This window comes from Salvelinus sp. IW2-2015, unplaced genomic scaffold (genome assembly GCF_002910315.2).
Source record: "Salvelinus sp. IW2-2015 unplaced genomic scaffold, ASM291031v2 Un_scaffold16353, whole genome shotgun sequence".
In the NCBI taxonomy this organism is placed as follows: Eukaryota; Metazoa; Chordata; class Actinopteri; order Salmoniformes; family Salmonidae; genus Salvelinus; species Salvelinus sp. IW2-2015.
This window is the reverse complement of record NW_019957547.1, coordinates 77,165-91,344: the sequence shown is the minus strand read 5'-3', so window position 1 is coordinate 91,344 and position 14,180 is coordinate 77,165. Positions and strand designations below refer to the sequence as shown.

The 14,180-nt window shown below is 47.7% G+C and overlaps 1 protein-coding gene across 6 annotated transcripts in view; it reads left to right on the top strand.

The window, feature by feature from the left end:
- Positions 1–2,232: 2,232 nt before the first annotated feature.
- LOC112080515 (protein phosphatase 1 regulatory subunit 12B) overlaps positions 2,233–14,180 on the top strand; it is a 54,910-nt gene continuing 42,962 nt past the window's right edge. For 2 of the 6 annotated variants that reach the window (XR_002896191.2, XM_070442612.1), the window contains exons 1-2: positions 2,233–2,407; positions 3,895–3,985. Coding sequence is in view for 4 of the 6 variants with exons in the window: in XM_070442612.1 (XP_070298713.1) it covers positions 2,388–2,407; positions 3,895–3,985 (111 nt within the window). In the remaining 2 variants the exon portion in view is untranslated. The remainder of the gene's footprint in view (positions 2,408–3,894; positions 3,986–14,180) is intronic. The other 4 variants (XR_002896192.2, XM_024146297.2, XM_024146298.2 and 1 more) reach the window with 3 other exon arrangements.

Here is a 14,180-nt window from a genome sequence, read left to right as displayed (position 1 = left end):
TACGTTCATCTCTAGGAGACAGAACGCGTCTCCTTCCTGAGCTGTATGATGGCTGCGTGGTCCCATGGTGTTTATACTTGCGTACTATTGTTTGTACAGATGAACGTGGTACCTTCAGGCATTTGTCAATTGCTCCCAAGGATGAACCAGACTTGTGGAGTTCTACAATTTTTTTCTCTGGTGTTGGCTGATTTCTTTTGATTTTCCCATGATGTCAAGCAGAGGCACTGAGTTTGAAGGTAGGCCTTGAAATACTTCCACAGGTACACCTCCAATTGACTAAAATAGTGTCAAATCAGAAGCTTCTTAAGCCATGACATTTTCTGGAATTTTCCAAGCTGTTTAATGGCACAGTCAACTTAGTGTATGTAAACTTTTGTTGGAAAAATGACTTGTGTCATGCACAAAGTAGATGTCCTAACCGACTTGCCAAAACTATAGTTTGATAACAAGACATTTGTGGAGTGGTTGAAAAACAAGTTTTAATGACTCTTAAGTGTATGTAAACTTCCGACTTCAACTGTAAGTTGTCTGACATCTGCCCGGTACATTTGAAACTGGGATTCATCTGTGAAGAGCACACTTCTCCAGTGTGCCACTGGCCATCAAAGGTGAGCATTTGCCAACTGAAGTTTGTTACAACGCCAAGCTAAAGTCAGGTCAAGACCCTGGTGAGGATGACGAGCACGCTCCCTGAGACAGTTTCTGACAGTTTGTGCAGAAACCCACAGTTTCATCAGCTGACCAGGTGGCTGGTCTCAGACAATCCTGCAGGTGAAGAAGCTGGATGTAGGGTTCCTGTGGTTACATGTGGTCTGTGGTTGTGAGGCCGGTTGGACGAACTGCCAAATTCTCTAAAACGATGTTGAAGGTGCCTTATGGTAGAGAGCTGAACATTAAATTRTCTGACAACAGCTTTGGTGGACATTCCTGCAGTCAGCATGCCAATTGCATGCTCCCTCAACATTTGTGGCATTGTGTTATGTGACAAAACTGCACATTTTAGTGGCCTTTTATTTTCCCCAGCACAAGGTGCACCTGTGTAATGATCACACTGTTTAATCAGATTATTGATATACTACACATGACAGGTGCATGGATTATCTTGGCAAATGAGAAATTCTCACTAACGGGTGTAAACAAATTTGTCCACAAAATTTGAGAGAAGGATATACGTGTTGCATTTATATTTTTGTTCAGTGTATTATTACATTTTTACATGGTAAAGGATAAGGTCACAGGAAGTTTACCTTTACCTTTATTTGAACAGGAAGTCACCATTTAGACCAGGGTCTCTTTCACAAGGGAGCCCTGCAAATACACTGAGTGCACAAAACATTAGGAATACCTTCCTAATATTGAGTTGCACCCCCCTTTGGCCTCAGAACAGTCTCAATTCGTTGGGGCATGGACTCTACAAGGTGTCGAAAGCATTCCACAGGGATGCTGGCCCATGTTGACTCCAATGCTTGACACGGTTGTGTCAAGTTGGCTGGATGTCCTTTGGAAGGTGGACCATTCTTGATACACACGGGAAGCTGTTGAGTGTGAAAAACCCAGCAGCGTTGTTGTTCCTGACACTCAATCCGGTGTGCCTGGCACCTACTACCATACCCCGTTCAAAGGCACTTAAATCTTTTGTCTTGCCCATTCACCCTCTGAATGGCACACATACACAATCCATGTGTTAATATTCTCAAAGCTTAAAAAAATCATCTTTAACCTGTCATCTACACTGATTGAAGTGGATTTAACAAGTGATATCAATAAGGGATCATATCTTTCACCTGGTCAGTCTGTCATGGAAAGAGCAGGTGTTCCTAATGTTTTGTATACTCAGTGTACAATTCATAAGACAAAATAGAATCAATATCAGATGCAATGTAAAACAAACTAAAATACAGCACAACACAAACATGACATTGCTTTGTAACAATGCACAATGGATTAGTATCGTTATACAATTATTTCTAAATTTGTGAGGACTACAACCATTGTGTGTATCTGCACCGAATCACTGATCTACAAATCATCTTGCACCCTCGTAATGTGATCAAGTTTAGCGAATCGGCGCAGCAGCTTGCTCAGGCCAATCCCCTCGCACGCTTGTGTAGTGTGTAAACTGCAGCTCTTGCATCAGGCTCTTGGAGACACAATTGGCTCAGATTGCCTCGCGGCCCGCCTACTGTATGAGTCTGTGTATTGACTGCGCTGTGCCTCGCCTTGCCTAGCTGATGGAGAGGAAACAGTCTCTCTCTCTCCTTTTCCTTCTCTCCCCCTCCCCGTTATCACTCCTCTCTCTCCCTCTCCCAGGATCCTATCCGGCCTCTCCCACTGCAGTCTCTCTCCACCGGCCTCAGTCTCTGACCTTCAGCTAGCCTGGGACCATGCAAGCCTGTCTGCCCAGGTATGGAACTCACCCCGACCCTTATCCTATCCCCTTATCTGCATGACTTCCCTGTGTTTTTACATGCAGAATGAAAAAGCTAGCTACTTCTTTTACTTTGATCTGAGATGGTGGTGTGGCCCCCTCACTGGTGTTTGGTATTGGAAGGTATTCCCTTCCCTGGAATTTGTATTGTACTGTGTGGGAAGTTGGTGCCCCTGGGTTGTGTGTGTTAGCACACAACCCAGGAGTGAGAGTGTGTATAGCTAAAGTGCTGTACATATTTAGTACACTCAATGGAAGGAAAAAAATGTTTCTTCACATACCCCATTTAGGGTCATTACATTTTGTTGGTCAGGTTCAATAATACGGTCATTATAAATGGAATAGTAGATGCTGGTGCATTGGAACTAAAATACCTCCCACCAGCATGTTTAAATTACAACCCCAACAAATGCATCCTATATAAATATTTGGTCTCAAATTTGATATGCTTAAATCAAATTAGACATGCTTAAATCAAGTGTTTTTGAAACGTAAGCAAAAGTATGTTATCTCCTATATCACTTTTGCCTAAAGTCTTTTTTATGATTGTGAATCTGCTACTGTGTAGAAATATGACCGTAATGTTGCTACAGAATCACAGCTGCTGGTAATGTAACCATCCACAGCCCTTTAATCAGTGTTAAATAATGCAGTAGACTGAGGTCCTGACAGACAGACTATTTAGGCTTTCTCTCAGGATGGAGGGTGTGGTGGGTGCCTCCCTGGCAGAGCAGAGGCTGATCGAGCGATACTCAGTACAGTAAAAGGGAGGGAGGGAGAGCAGCCTGCAGCCGGTACTAGTGGGAATAACATTAGCCATTACCCTGAATGCTGCTTACTCGACTTTTCCTCTCTCTGTCTATGGAGCCCAATGCCTGCTTACGTGGCTGTCACTCAGGGTTTATTGATTGGCAACTGAGACATGAAACATAATCATGAAAGGAATACCACACAGTCCTAAGAGAATTGTACTATTGATTATAGCGCTAAGCATTGAGGAGGTGATTCAGTCCTTTGGTTATTATTGTGAACTTATTGTGTACTTTGTGTAGTCCATTGTTCTTTTGTGATTTGCATAACAAGTATGTGGTCTTTCATTAAGTATATCATGATATGAATAACTAATTAAGTTGTTTAAGTTGTTGAGCGATGGAATGAAGAGCCACTTCAACATAATGAGGACGCAATTACATGTAACCTGCTCTGAATATCTGTTTTTGTAGTACCTTTCAGAGTGATCACTTCCCATGAAGATTATGGATGTGTTTGATTGCACTGCTACCCTCTTATCCTGAAAGGTTGTGATGATAATTTGAGCCTAATGTCAACTCACCCTGATACGTTGTTACCTCGTGCTGTGCTCGAGTACTAGGTGACAGTGTGTCCAAAGTTCATTGAAACTATTTATAGGGCATGACAGCTATGTCCTCCAAAGTGCAGCTGTCCTGTTTCCAACCCTGCAGGTCATATCTAACCCCGGTGAGAGATGAGGAGGCAGAGTCTCAGAGGAAGGCCAGGTCTCGCCAGGCCAGGCAAACCCGCAGATCCACACAGGTACAACACAAAATTTCCCAGACACAGATTAAGTCTAGTCCTGGAGTGAAAATGCATGGTCAATGGAAATTCTCCATTAGGAATCCAAGACAAGGCTTAGTCTGTGTCAGGGACCCCAACCCCAAGATATGCTTTACTATTCATGTGATTTTATTGGACTATTTATCTATAGCAGGTATTTCCAAACTGGGGTACGCGAAATGCCGTTGGGGGTACGCCAAATAAAATAAAAAAATCCTTCACATTTTCAAACAGTATATTTATATTTTCAACAGGGCTATACATTTAGTCCGGACTTCTGGCGGTCTCTATGGGGGTGCCACAGGGTTCAATCCTCGGGCCGACTCTCTTCTCTGTATACATCAATGATGCCGCTCTTGCTGCTGGTGATTCTCTGATCCACCTCTACGCAGACGTAGCCCTTCTTTGGACACTGTGTTAACTAACCTCCAGACAAGCTTCAATACCATACAACCCTCCTTCCGTGGCCTCCAACTGCTCTTAAATGCAAGTAAAACTAAATGCATGCTCTTCAACTGATCGCTGCTCACACCTGCCCGCTCGTCCAGCATCACTACTCTGGACGGTTCTGACTTAGAATATGTGGACAACTACAAATACCTAGGTGTCTGGTTAGACTATAAACTCTCACATTAAGCATCTCCAATCCAAAATTAAATCTAGAATCGGCTCCCTATTTTGCAACAAAGCATCCTTCACTCATGCTGCCAAACATACCCTCGAAAAACTGACTATCCTACCGATCCTTGACTTCGGCGATGTCATTTACAAAATAGCTTCCAACACTCTACTCAGCAAATTGGATGCAGTCTATCACAGTGCCATCCGTTTTGTCACCAAAGCCCCAAATACTACCCACCACTGCGACCTGTCTGCCTCTCGTTGGCTGGCCCTCACTACATATTCGTCGCCAAACCCACTGGCCCAAGGTCCTCTATAAGTCTTTGCTAGGTAAAGCCCCGCCTTATCTCAGCTCACTGGTCACCATAGCAGCACCCACCCGTAGCACGCGCTCCAGCAGGTATATTTCACTAGTCACCCCCAAAGCCAATTTCTCCTTTGGCCACCTTTCCTTCCAGTTCTCTGCTGCCAATGACTGGAACGAACTGCAAAAATCACTGAAGCTGGAGACTCAAATCTCCCTCACTAACTTTAAGCACCAGCTGTCAGAGCAGCTCACAGATCACTGCACTGTACATAGCCCATCTGTAAATAGCCCATCCAACTACCTCATCCCCACACTGTTATTTATTTTTATTTATTTTGCTCCTTTGCACCCCAGTATCTCTATTGCACATTCATCTTCTGCACATCTATCACTCCAGTGTTTAATTGCTATATTGTAATTATTTCACCACTATGGCCTATTTATTGCCTTACCTCCCTTATCCTACCTCATTTGCACACACTGTATATAGACTTTTTCTATTTTATTATTGACTGTATGTTGTTTATTCCATGTGTAACTCTGTGTTGTGTTTGTGTTGCACTGCTTTGCTTTATCTTGGCCAGGTCGCAGTTGTAAATGAGAACTTGTTCCAACTGGCCTACCTGGTTAAATTAAGGTGAAATTTTAAAAAAAGTGTAAAAAATTTGAGTGAGGTTTGTTTCTCAGCTGAGTAGCCTCGTTTCACTGCCAAAAATAAAACACAATAAAACACACAAAAATAACAACACACTGTCAAATACAGGTAGCCTAGTCAAATAATTAACATCCAATCACATTAACCGTTACTTTCTCGCGGGAAACCTTCACTCCGCAGACATTTAGAAACGAAAAATGACCATTTGAAAAATTTGCCACAAGAGTTTTTTGAGCATGAATAAAGACAACTTTCGAGTAGTAAGAAAGTATAAAAGCAACAGATACCATTAATAAGAAGGGGCAAGAAGCGTCTTATATGGTGAGCTAGGACAGGCAAGCCCCATACTATTGTGGAGGACTTAATTCTTCCTGCTGCCGCAGATATGTCTGGAGCAATGCTGGGGAAAAGACCAAAAAACTATACAGAACATGCCTTCATCAGAACAACACTGTTTCACAATGCAATCAGTGACATGGCAGGAGGATGTTTTGAAACAATTACTGCTTCGCATACAAGCCAGTGAATTAAATGTGTTACAGATGGATGAGTCAACAGATGTGGCGGGCCTGGCACAGCTCCTGTTATATGTCCTTTACGTTTATGGGGGGTCAATTAAGGAAGACATCCTCTTCAGCAAACCACTGGAAACCAGGACAACATGAGAGGATGTTTTTAAAGTGCTGGACAGCTTTGTGACATCAAATGGACTTTGGTGTCTGTACTGATGGCGCAAAAGCCATCACAGGGAGACAGTGGAGTGGTAATGCGCGTGCAAGCAGTTGCTCCCGACGCCACTTGGGTACACTGCAGCATCCACCGAGAGGCTCTTGCTGCCAAGGCAATGCCTGACAGCTTGAAAGACGTTTTGGACACTACAGTGAAAATGGGACCCTGAACATTTTCTGCATTATGCAATGATATGGGCAGCAACCATGTAACGCTTTTACAACGTACAGAAGTGCGCTGGTTATCAAGGGGCAAAGTATTGACACATTTTTTTGAATTGAGAGATGAGCTTAAAGTTTTCTTTACTGACCATAATTTTCACTTGTCTGACCACTTGCATGATGACGAGTTTCTCACACGACTGGCCTATCTGGGATTACAGGGACTCTCCGCAACTATATTCAATGTGAGGGACAAAATTGAGGCTATGATTAAGAAGTTGTAGCTCTTTTCTGTCTGCATTAACAAGGACAACCCATGGGTCTTTCCATCATTGTATGATTTTTTGTGTTAATGAACTCAAGCTTACGGACAATGTCAAATGTGATATAGCGAAGCACCTGAGTGAGCTGGTTGCGCAATTCCGCATGTACTTTCCCGAAACGGACGACACAAACAACTGGATTTGTTATCCCTTTCATGCCCTGCCTCCAGTCCACTTACCAATATCTGAACAAGAGAGCCTCATCGAAATTGCAACAAGCGGATCTGTGAAAATGTTATTTAATCAGAAGCCACTGCCAGATTTCTGAATAGGGTTGCGCTCAGTGTTTCTTGCCTTGGCAAATCGCGCTGTTAAGACACTGACGCCCTTTGCAACCACGTACCAATGTGAGAGTGGATTCTCGGCCCTCACTAGCATGAAAACTAAATACAGGCACAGACTGTGTGGAAAATGATTTAAGACTGAGACGTTCTCCAATACAACCCAACATTGCAGAGTTATGTGCATACTTTCAAGCACACCCTTCTCATTAACCTGTGATGGGTTAGTCACAATTTTTGATGAACAAATAAGGTTTATAATGTAAGATGGATAAATATAGAGCAAAATTATTGATTATTATGATATTATTATTTGTGCCCTGGTGCTATAAGAGCTCTTTGTCACTTCCCACGAGCCGGGTTGTGACAAAACTCATTCTTATGTTTAATAAATGTATCGTATATTGTGTGTGTTGCAGGCTTGAAGGAAAAAGGAAACCGCACACTGCTCTTGATAGTATCACCGATATTTAATAAGCTTACGTATCGGCCACACGGCCTTCGTCAGAACATTTGTGATTTAAAAAAATGTGCACCCTTATGTAGACCTGGCCCCACCCACATCCGTTCTACACATCGAAGGGGGTTGGAGGCAAAGGAAAAACAAATAAGTGCTACCAAATATAACAATATGCATTTCATAAATATTACAAAAGTGTATAAATAAGGCGTATTGAACACGTCTGTAAAATCTCAGTGAGMACATAGCAAGTTTTCATTAGTCATTGGGTACGTCGTACAAAAAACGTCAGAATAATCTACAATAGACACATATTTCATGTTCAAATTCACAATATAACATACTGTAATGACCCGGCTGGGTCATAAAGGGAAAAGAGACGGACTCTAGGTGTGCAGATCAGAACACAGGTTTATTCCTAAACTGGGCTATTGTTCCGGCCACAGCCCACGCCGCTAAATGCCGYACGTACACAATGTTACCCTGTCGAGTTAAGGGTCACTCATAGGAACAGATCAAGGCCCCGAACAGAAGAGAGCGAACAATGAGACAGTAATCCCTATTTATGCATTTCCAAATCCCGCGGGATTACCCATCATACCCCCCCAACCTTTCCATCTGTCCTGACATATTTAACCKCTGCTAGTAGCCATGAGAACCATAACACACCCACAAACACAGAACACAATACCGGGTCGTTACATAGCCCCCCCCCTTTCTAAACCCTAGCCCCTAGGGTTACACAACAAAATCCTTAAAACGACCCGGAGGTCGCATCAGTCTCTTGGGCCTCCCCGTGACTCTCAGCGGTGAACCCCCAGAACACTCCTCTGCCCCAATGTCATTTCCAGCGCCCTCCGAAGAAGAAGCAGCCCCCTCCCCAGGCTCAGGTTGCGCTAGAGTCTCCTCGTTAGACTGTTCCCGTGGGCTCACATCAGAGCCCTCACTCCCATTCCCTGGGGTGTGAAGCCACACACATTCTCCCGCTCCAAAGTGCCTCCCCCTAGCGGCGCGAGTCGTAGTGGCGCTTTTGGCGCACCCCTGCGTTCTCGAGTTGCTCTCTTGCGAAGGTGTGAGCCGCTTCTAACCGGTTGCACGACGACCACATAGTTCGGGCCAGGCAAAACCCCGTCGTCATTATCAGGAGGGTGGCCAAACGTCAGTTCGGCTGGGGTGCGCAACTCACGACCTAACATTAGTAGTGCTGGGGAGCACGCAGTCGATTCTTGAACAGCCGACCTACACGCCATAAGAATAAACGTAAGTGGGTGTCCCAATCTCTCTGGTGTTTTGAGGTAACGATGGCCAGCTGCTGTGCTAATGTTCTGTTAAATCTTTCCACCAGCCCATCACTCTGGGGTGAAGCGGAGTAGTGCGCGTCTTCTCCGCGCCTAACCGTCTACACAACTCTGAGAACACCCGTGACTCGAAGTTTCTCCCTGGTCGCTGTGAATAGACTGTGGCACCCCAAACCGACTGATTATTCCCCCACCAACGCATCAGCTACTGTCCCCGCCTCCTGGTCTGGGAGAGCGTAAGCCTCCGGCCAGTTGGTGAAGTAGTCCATAGCGGTTAGAATCCACCTGTTACCGCTGTCTGTGGTTGGAAACGGCCCTACTATGTCTACCCCCAGTCTCTCCATGGGCTCCCTACTGGAATTGTTGTAGAAGGGCGGTGGACTGACCTGGAGGTCCTTTTTTAGCAGCACACTCGTCGCACTGCCTACAAAAGTCCTCAACATCCCTCCTGTGCTGGCCCAATAGAAGCCTTTACGCACGCGCTTTAACGTTTTGGAGACCCCAAATGCCCTGCGCCTACCTCCATGAAGCTGCTGTAACACGCTCCCTGCAGCCTTTTGGGCACCACTACCTGCCACGTAATTTCTCCAGTCGCTGGCTTTTTCCACCCCCTCTGGAGCACTCCCTCAGCCACTCTAAGGACTGTGAATTTAGCCCACAGTCCTTTGATGACTGGTGATAGAGGGGCTACTTCCCCCACGGCGGTCGTCTTCTCTCTTCCACCCACCGCAGCACAGGACGCAGCTCTGCGTCCTCCTCCTGGCGACGCCTCCACTCCCCAACGTCCACAGCCTCAAGCTCCCGGCACTCTGTCACACTCAGCTGACTCACCGTGGCGGTGACTCCCTCCTCCCTGCACAGTTCTCTCTCTCGCTCCACCCGTTTGGCGCAGTACCCACAGCATCCTCAGCAACGGGCGGCGGACAAGGCGTCTGCATTGCTGTGGCGAAGGCCGGCTCTGTGCTCCACCTGGAAGTCGTAGGGTTGCAGCTCCTCCAGCCAGCGGGCAATCTGACCCTCTGGCTCCTTGAAGGAGAGAAGCCACTGCAGGGCGGAGTGATCCGTCCGACCACAAACGGCAGGCCCCCCAGGTAGTACTTGAAATGGCGTACTGCTGCCACGACAGCCAAAAGCTCTCTCCTTGTCACGCAGTAGCGTTTTTCAGCCTTATCAAAAGTTCTGCTGTAATAAGCTACTACGTGTTCCCCATCAGGGCCACGCTGAGCCAGCACAGCCCCAAACCCTCATTGCTTGCGTCGGTGTCCAGGATGAACGGACGGTTCGGGTCTGGTGAGGCCAGGACAGGGGCCTCCATCAGGGCACGTTTGAGGGCCTCAAACGCCCTGGTGCTCTTCGGTCCACTGAAAACAGTGTCCTCCTTGAGAAGGTGGTTCAAAGGAGCCGCTACCCCGCAAACCCTTCACAAACCTACGATAGTAGGATGCCAGCCCCAGGAAGCTCTTAACCTCTTTTTTCCCCCTGGAACTGGCCACCCCCTCACAGCCTCTACTTTGTCTGCATCGTGCTGATGCCCTCACACCCAGCTGATGCCCCAGGAACGCCACCTCCCTTTGCATGAAATGGCACTTTCCCGGATGTAATGTTAGCCCGCCCCGAGATCCTCTCCAACACTCGCCTAATTGCCCCAGTGCCCCCTCAAAGATGTGCCGTGCACCATATGTCGTCTAGGTACACAACACACTCGTCTCTCGGAACCCCGCCAGCACTCTGTCCATGAGCCTCTCAAAGGTGGCAGGAGCATTACAGAGCCCGAAGCACAGCACCTTGAACTGCCATGGCCCCTATCTGTGGAGAAGGCCGTTTTTTCACGTGCCCCTGGCGAGAGGGGCACCTGCCAGTAGCCACTGCGCAGATCAAGGGAGGAGAACCACGAGGACCCTCTCACGTGGTCTAGCGACTCATCAATTCTCGGTAGGGATAAGAGTCTTTAGTGGTGACAGAATTTAGGCCCCTGTAGTCAACACAAAACCTAAGTTTACCCCCTTTCTTAGGCACCATGACGACCGGCGCGGACCATGGGCTATCTGATGGCTCAATGAAATCAGCCCGCAACATGTCAACAAAGCTGTGTCTGCTGCTTCCCTCCTGGCAAGGGGAATACGACGGGCCGAATTTTAATGGGTCGGGCATCCCCAGTGTCTATTTCGTGCTGAACTAGGTGCGTTTGTCCTACCTCATCTTCCCCCCAAGCGAAGCTATCTTTAAAGTCCAACAGCAGCTGCTTTAACTGTCTCTGTTGTCCCTCATCCAGACCCTGACAGTTCTTCAGCCACACAGCCTCGACGGCGTCGATAGCTTCCTCCTTCCCCCCGTCGGGCTGAAGGAGCCAGTGTGTTTTGGCTACTGGGCTGCCTGTGCTTGCACCATGATGGGGAGTGAAGGCCGTCGCCGCCGGAAGCAGCTGCTGGGATGGCACAACGACCAAGGGAGCAGCCGGATGACCGGTGGAGTTTCTGCAAGCTTGGAGGAAGACGGAGGACAGCCCTGCCCCTGCTGGCCCTCCCGAAGGCGACATTCCCACTGTGGGCCCCCCCGACAGCCTCAAAGTGCTCGACGCTAAGTCCAACTGAGCCCCACAGTTTTTAAAAAAGTCCATTCCCAGTATACAGGGTCCTGCCCGCTGCTACCACACCGGACACCCCACAGTTCTCCCCCCACAGTCACAGATAGCTGACACTTCCCTAACATGGGGGCTAGCTCCCCGTGACAGTCCGTAGCTGGACAAGGGTCGGCTCCACCCGCACCCCAACAGGTAGTATGTTGGTCTCACCAGGGTTACTGTAGAGCCCGTGTCGACCAGGGCCAAACATTCCACCCCCTCTACCTTGACGATGACATTGCAGAAGTCCCAACGGTGGTACGTCCCACCACAACTACCGGACTAGGAAACACGGCGGCAGCTACACCCTGGGGGAGCAGGTCCCCACCCTCTTGTCTGCGCTGCTGGGTCCTCCTTTGCTACAGTGGGTTCGGGGGCGGGGGGTGGGCCCGCGCTACCCCTGCGCGAGAACCCGCTGTCGTTTCCCTGGTGACGGGGGAATCTGCCACACTCCCGCTGAATGTGGCCAGGCTGGCCACAACCCAGCAGACATAGGAGTTGAGCTGACAATGCGACGTTGCCTGGAGCCCCTCTCCATGACAAGCGAAGCAGTCTTGACTAGCCCGCCCAACTCGTCAAACCCACTCTGGTTTTGTGACCCCTGGCACCCCAGCCACCGCTGCTCCCCTCTGGTTGACTGACGACTTCCACTCTCACTCCCTCACCCCAGATCAGCTCCCTCTTCCTGGCTATCTCCACTGCAGCCCGCAGAGATGGTGGTCCGCCATCTGAACATGCTTACCCAGTTCGGTGGAAGAGAGCGCTCTAATAAAACTGTCCCGTGCCAGCTCGTCTTGCACCCCAATCGGCATAGTTGCATAACCCGCCTGGTCAGGCTCAGAATACCACTTGCCAACGCCTTAATGATTCCCCTGAAGTCTCTTTTTGTTACTCAGTTCAATCCGCAGCATGTTGGGCTGCGCGTCGCTGCCGAAACGGCCCCCCAATGCCTCCACTAGCGCACCGTAGTCGCCCCTCTCGTCCGGGGCTAGCGTTAGCAGGCATTCCGACGCCTCCTCTGCCAGGCTCAGGGTAAGCTGTAACGCTTTCGTCTCGTCAGACCACCTCCGGCTCTAGCCAACAACTCGAATTGAGTGAGAAAAACTTCCCATTTACCTTGTCCATTGAACTTTGGTAGTTTAGCCGCTACCGTGGCTAATGGCAATAGGTCGCTGCCATCTCTGTTTACATAAGCAGGCCCAGCCATTTCCGCACCCGGTGACGTCGATATCCCCGTCGCCGTGACGTCTGCTCTCGAGCGGTGTGAAGGAAAACCCGCCAGTTCTGCATCTTGCTGACTGACAATTCAACTCCCGCCATGTGGCTCTCCAGCTTCCCTACGGCAGTCGCCGCCTGACCCTCCCGACCGGGTACCCCGAGCCCACAACGGACCTTTGTCCGACTCTTCCTTAATTTTCCGCCTCGCCCCAAGCATCATGACCGTAGATGCGAGTCGCGCTAAAGCCAACCCGGCCTATACTGAACAGCTAACTCGCCTAGTCTCGATCCCGTAGTTCGAAAGCACTTCTGACACCAATGTAATGACCCGGCTGGGTCATAAAGGGAAAAGAGACGGACTCTAGGTGTGCAGATCAGAACACAGGTTTATTCCTAAACTGGGCTATTGTTCCGGCCACAGCCCACGCCGCTAAATGCCGGACGTACACAATGTTACCCTGTCGAGTTAAGGGTCACTCATAGGAACAGATCAAGGCCCCGAACAGAAGAGAGCGAACAATGAGACAGTAATCCCTATTTATGCATTTCCAAATCCCGCGGGATTACCCATCATACCCCCCCAACCTTTCCATCTGTCCTGACATATTTAACCCCTGCTAGTAGCCATGAGAACCATAACACACCCACAAACCAGAAACACAATACCGGGTCGTTACACCTTATGTAGACCTGGCCCCACCCACATCCGTTCTACACATCGAAGGGGGTTGGAGGCAAAGGAAAACAAATAAGTGCTACCAAATATAACAATATGCATTTCATAAATATTACAAAAGTGTATAAATAGGCGTATTGAACACGTCTGTAAAATCTCAGTGAGGACATAGCAAGATTTCATTAGTCATTGGGGTACGTCGTACAAAAAACGTCAGAATAATCTACAATAGACACATATTTCATGTTCAAATTCACAATATAACATACATAGGCATTTCATCATTAAGTTCTTTAGGAAATAATGTCTGGAGGGTGAAAGTCCCAAAACATTCTCTTTTACTCAGATATTATTAATATCTCCTCCCCTGTCTGATATCTTAACTTTCTCTATGCCACAAAATCTAAAAGGTGGAAATGTCATGCTTCAGGTCATTGAAATGTACAGCGACTGGTAATCCCTGTCGTTTCTCCTGATTGAACTTTTATGTTCACTAATTCTCTGTTTGAGAGAGCGGGTGGTTTTACCGACATAACAGAGCCCACATGGACATTTAATAATGTAAATAACATGGGTGGTGGAACACGTAATAATGTCATTTATTTGGAACCGTTTTCCTGTGTGTGGGTGCAGAAATATTCACACTTCATCATATTGTTGCACTGTGCGCATCCTCTGCATTTATAGCTACCATTTGGTAGAGGGCGTAAAAGAGCTTGGCTAATTTTCTTTTGTGGCTGGCAGTTGGCATTAACCAATTTATCGTGTAAATTGCGACCTCTCCTATATGTGGTGGATATTTAAATTCAGCCGGCAAAACTGGGT